General features: G+C 46.1%; 1 protein-coding gene across 1 annotated transcript in view; it reads right to left on the bottom strand.

Moving 5' to 3' along the window:
- Window positions 1–5,000, bottom strand: part of LOC145399498 (glutamate receptor ionotropic, NMDA 2B-like) — a 147,378-nt gene that overhangs the window by 5,401 nt on the left and 136,977 nt on the right. Inside the window, exons 15-17 of the mRNA XM_080272102.1 lie at window positions 3,026–3,207; window positions 2,471–2,706; window positions 984–1,186 (exon numbers count right to left, since the gene is read on the bottom strand). Of these exons, the coding sequence (XP_080128228.1) occupies window positions 984–1,186; window positions 2,471–2,706; window positions 3,026–3,207 (621 nt within the window). The remainder of the gene's footprint in view (window positions 1–983; window positions 1,187–2,470; window positions 2,707–3,025; window positions 3,208–5,000) is intronic.

Raw genomic sequence — 5,000 nt, 5'->3', positions numbered from 1 at the left:
AACCTACAAGCCAACTCGGATTTTCCACCATTTTGCCCCGGCTCCTCAACTCCACTCAACTGGAAGGTAGTTTTAAAAGCCAACCAATCAACACTTATCCAGAAACCATCCAGAAAACCATCTGGAAAACCATACAGAAAACCATCCGGAAAATCATCCAAATATTCGTCCACCACCCTCCCTCCCCCCTTTACTTTGAATCCTGGAAATTAGAGTCTTTTAGAATTTTAGTATATTCCAGCCAAGCACCTTCCAGGGCCTCCCAGTCCAGGACCGTCCAGAAACCATCCAGAACTTCTTCCACCGTGCACTTTCACCCCTCATCTGGAAGATTCGAGCCCAGAATCGTCATTAATTTAACTATATTCAAATCCCAGTACATTCCAAAACTTTAAAGAGTCTGTCAGTTATTTTATATGGAACTCAATAGCATCTACAACCTTCCAGAGTTATCCATAACCTCTCCCTGTTACTCCGAATCCTTAGAATCTTCCAGAGCAGCCCCCAAACTTCCAGTGATTCCCTTCCAGAGCCCCAGAACCTCCGAGAACCTTCCAGAACTTTGAGAATCTGCCGGTGAGTGAATTTCAGAGCCTCAAAACCTTCTACAACACCCAGGAACTTTTCGAATCTTCCAGTGACAGTATTCCAAAACCCAAGAACCCTCAAGAACCTTTCAGAACCTGTCAGAACCTTCCAGTAATTGTATTTAAAAACTCAGTAACCCTCAAGAACCCTCAAGAACCATCAAGAACCTTCCAACAATAGTCTTCCCGAGTCCCAAACAATCCAAAACTTTCTAAAACCTTCCATTGATGACAATCGAGCCTCATGCCTTCCAGAACCACCAAGAACCGTCTAGACCTTCCCAAAACCTTCGCAGAATATTCCAGGGGTTGTAATCCACAGCCTCAGAACCCTCCAGAACCTTCTAGAACTTTCCAGAACCTTCCATAAGCTGGGCGGTCAGCGTGGGGGCTCACCTGGGTGGGAACTTCTTGGATGGCTTGAGTCCGTGGCTCTCCAGTTCTTTCTCCAGCTGCTTGATCTTGACACGCGCCATGTCCAACTCGTGCTTCACCTTCCAGATGTGGGTGTCGCACAGCGGGTCGCGGCAACGGTGGCGCCGCAGCTGGTTCTGTGCCTCGAACACCGCGCCACGGAACGTCAAACTTTTACCCATACTCTGCAGGGGACATGGAGAGATATGGGTAATGAGATATCATGAGAAGGGTATTATTAGTAGCGAACTGTATATTATGGATGTTACATAGAGGGACATGGTAACAGTGGCACCGCAGCCGGTTCTGTGCCTCTAATACTGCATAACATACTCTGAGAGAGAGAGAGAGAGAGAGAGAGAGAGAGAGAGAGACAGACAGACAGACAGACAGACAGACAGACAGAGCATCGCCCAATATACTGGAACAAAAAAAAAAGTAATATGAGACAAAATCGATAAATAAAAAAGTGCCCAAAAAACAAACTCGAAAAGATCATTAAAACAAAATTAACAGAAGAAATACATAGATAAAACACCACAGAGAATTAATCGGGGAAATGGGAAAGTAAAGGAAATACGGATTTACAGAGGAATAAAAATGCCGAAAAGGCGAGAAATAAAAACACGGAAAAAGGAAAAATCAGATCAGCCTCCGTAATATTAAGAGGATTACTGAAGGGCACAGGCTTACACACAGATAGATACATGGGTAGATAGAGGAGAAAATGAATGGACTGGCTAGATAGATAGATAGATAGATAGACAGACAGAGGAGGAAACGAACAGACAGCATAATGGTGAACATACCTAAACAGATCAACAGACAAGCATATAGACGAGGTATATTATGCACACATCCTTACAAACAAGAATAAATAAAATGAAAACCATTCTCTCTCGCTCTCTCTCTCTCTCTCTCTCGATCTATCTATTTATCTATCTGCCTATCTATCTATTAATCTATCTATATATGAAGGAGCGAAAAGTGGCAGGGCGTGTTGTGGATGTTTTTACTAACCAAACAAAAAATTGAAATTAAGTTACGTTAGGTTTTACGGCCCGGAACGCGTTGTTAACTTTTTTCCCCTTTGAGCTGAGTGTATATAGACAGACAGACACACAGATACTGACAGACAGACACACAAATTCAGGCAAACACACACACAGATATATTCGTAAACAGACAGCTTGATAAATAGACAGACATAAAAAGACAGGGAGACAGACCGACAGACCATCATCATCATCATCACCATTAAAGACAGACAGACACACAGACCGACAGAAAATCATCATCATCATCATCGCCACCAGTTATCATCATCATCACTATCACCACCAATCATCATCATCACCATCATCACTATCACCACCAATCATCATCATCACCATCATCACTATCACCACCAATCATCATCATCACCATCATCACTATCACCACCAATCATCATCATCATCAAAACTCACCAAACTAATAAGCGCGCAGCATCCGCCTGAGTCGGTCTTTGCCAGATGCTTCCTCACATACTTGAAATACACGTGTTCTAGCAGCAGGAGAATGAGCGCCAGCAGTACCCCTGTCATCAGCAGGAGGTAGGCCGAGAGAAACTGCTCCAGGGCCAGGGGTTCCGATGCCCTTTTGCTCTGCTTCTTCGGCTTACACGCCCCCGTCAGCCAGAACCGCTGTATGCGCTCCATGTCGCCTGTTGGGGTATGCACTCTATGATGTACGGGATATGGGCTCTGGGTGAGGAGATTGTGGATGTTAGTCGTATTCCACTTAGTCCACTTAATGAATCCACGTAATACACAGACTCTCTCTCTCTCTCTCTCTCTCTCTCTCTCTCTCTCTCTCTCTCAATAACACATCCTTCCTCTCTTAAACATCATTCTCCATTCTCCTCTCAATTCCATATCCTTTCCTCCTCCAACTCTGTTTCACTACTCTCCTCGTCACTCACACACACACACACACACACACACACACACACACACACACACACACACAAAACCGTTACCCACCATTATCCTTATAAGACATGAGCCTCTCGTTGAAGTGTGCCGTGTGCTTGGATCCTCTGGGGAACGCAATGCCATAGCCCGTCATGTGGTACCACGCCCCCACCGTCAGCAGGGTACACTCATCATCTTGGCCAACGAGGTAGTCTAATACCGTTGCGTCGTAGATAAAGGCGTCCTGTTCGCTGTAGAGGGAGAGGAGCGGCTCAGAAAGGGATGGAGAGAAGGTAGAGAAGCTTGGAGGAAAGATGGAGGGGGTGGAGAAAAGATAGAGGAGAAAATATCATAACCATGGCCAACGAGGTTGTATAGTACCGTTGTGTCGTAGATAAAGGCGTCCTGTTCGCTGTAGAGGGAGAGGAGGGGCTTAGAGTGGGATGGAGGGAAGGTAGAGAGGCTTGGAGGAAAGGCAGAAAGGCTCGGAGGAAAGATGGAGAGGCTGGAGGAAAAATGCAGAGAGAAAACATGCAGAACAATGAAGAATGGTAGGGGTCACTTGGACTGACACACATGGTTGTTGAAATAACGCCATTTCGCCTGCTGTAGCAAGAGGGGAGGTTAGAGAGATTTGGAGAGAAAGTGGGAAAGCCTGGAGGGAAGGCAGGAACGCTCAGAGGAAAGAAAGAGGGGCTGGAGGAAACAAAGAGAGAATATGGTACACTGTGGACGCGTTTTCAATTTAACCCATGTTGCAAATGAAAATGGCTTGTTCGGTGCGTTGGTGATGAAAGGGAGTTGCAGGGGACGAAGGGAACTTGGAAGAGAGATGGAGGGAAGATGGAGGGAAGTTGGAGGAAAGACGGAGAGATGGAGAGGCTGAAGGAAAGACAAGAGGAGAAAAATACGAAAGGCAGTGAGATGACCCTTTCCAATCAGACCCAAGGAGGCGAAAATGAAAGATCTGTCGCATCCAGGTAGCGTCGCAGATGAAAGTGTCTTGGGCGCTGTAGGAGGTTGAGGAGGGGGTTAGAGGAAAGGGAGAGAGGCTTGGAAGAATTGGAGAGAATGCAGGAACCTTGGAGGGACTAAAGAAAAGGTAGAGAAGCTTGGAGAAAAGGAGGAGGGGCTGCAGAGAACCTGGAGGTGGAAATCACGAAGGGCAATGGAAGGACAAGTAAATAAAATAAACACTTTTGTCCCCGCAAGCTGTGGAGGCAATGGAGAGGCTTAGAGACGTATGGAAATGTGGAGGAAAGAAACAGGGCGGATGGAAGGCAGGCAGAGGAGGAGAGAAAGTAGAGAAACACGGAAGGGGGGGGGATGGAGAAGTCGGAGAGAAGACGGAGGGAGAAAATAAGAAGGAAAGTGAAAGAACGTAGAGACTATTTCCGATCTGTCGCAACCAGCCAGTTAAGAGGCAATGGGGTGGAGGAAAGATGGAGGAAAGGTAAAGAGGAGGCGGAGGGAAGGGAGAGACGGGAAAGAAGAGGGAAGTTAGGGATGAAGTTGTGGGGGGGGGGGAGAAGGTGAGAAGGAAGGTAGGGTTGGAGGAAAGGATGGAAGGCAGGCAGAGATGGATGGAAGGAGAGAGGACAAGAGAAGGGAAAAGAGCGATAGATGGAGGTAAGGAGAGATGGATGGAAGGATGGAAGAAGATACGTAGAGATGAAGGGAAGGAAGGAGAGAAGGTAGGTAGGGATGGAGGAAAGGTGGAAGAAAGTTGGAGGGGCTGGAGAGAAATTAAAGAAAGGGGACTCCTGTTATTCTACACGACACACTAGCTGGCAATTACTGAGAGAGAGAGAGAGAGAGAGAGAGGAAGTAAAGCCTCTTACTAATATTAATTAATAGGTCCTCTTCAGTAATATGGCCTGAGAATACGACCGCCACTCTGACAGATAGATAGATAGATAGATAGATAGATAGACAGACAGATAGACAGATACAGACAGACAGACAGATAGACAGATAGACAAAGAAAAAAATTGGCAGGTAGATATTAAGACAGGCAAATAGACTAGACGACACAGACACACAA

The sequence above is a fragment of the Coenobita brevimanus genome, chromosome 49 (genome assembly GCF_032717465.1).
Source record: "Coenobita brevimanus isolate Jiangsu-jjx chromosome 49, ASM3271746v2, whole genome shotgun sequence".
Taxonomy (NCBI): domain Eukaryota; kingdom Metazoa; phylum Arthropoda; class Malacostraca; order Decapoda; family Coenobitidae; genus Coenobita; species Coenobita brevimanus.
This window is presented reverse-complemented; position numbering and strand designations above follow the sequence as displayed.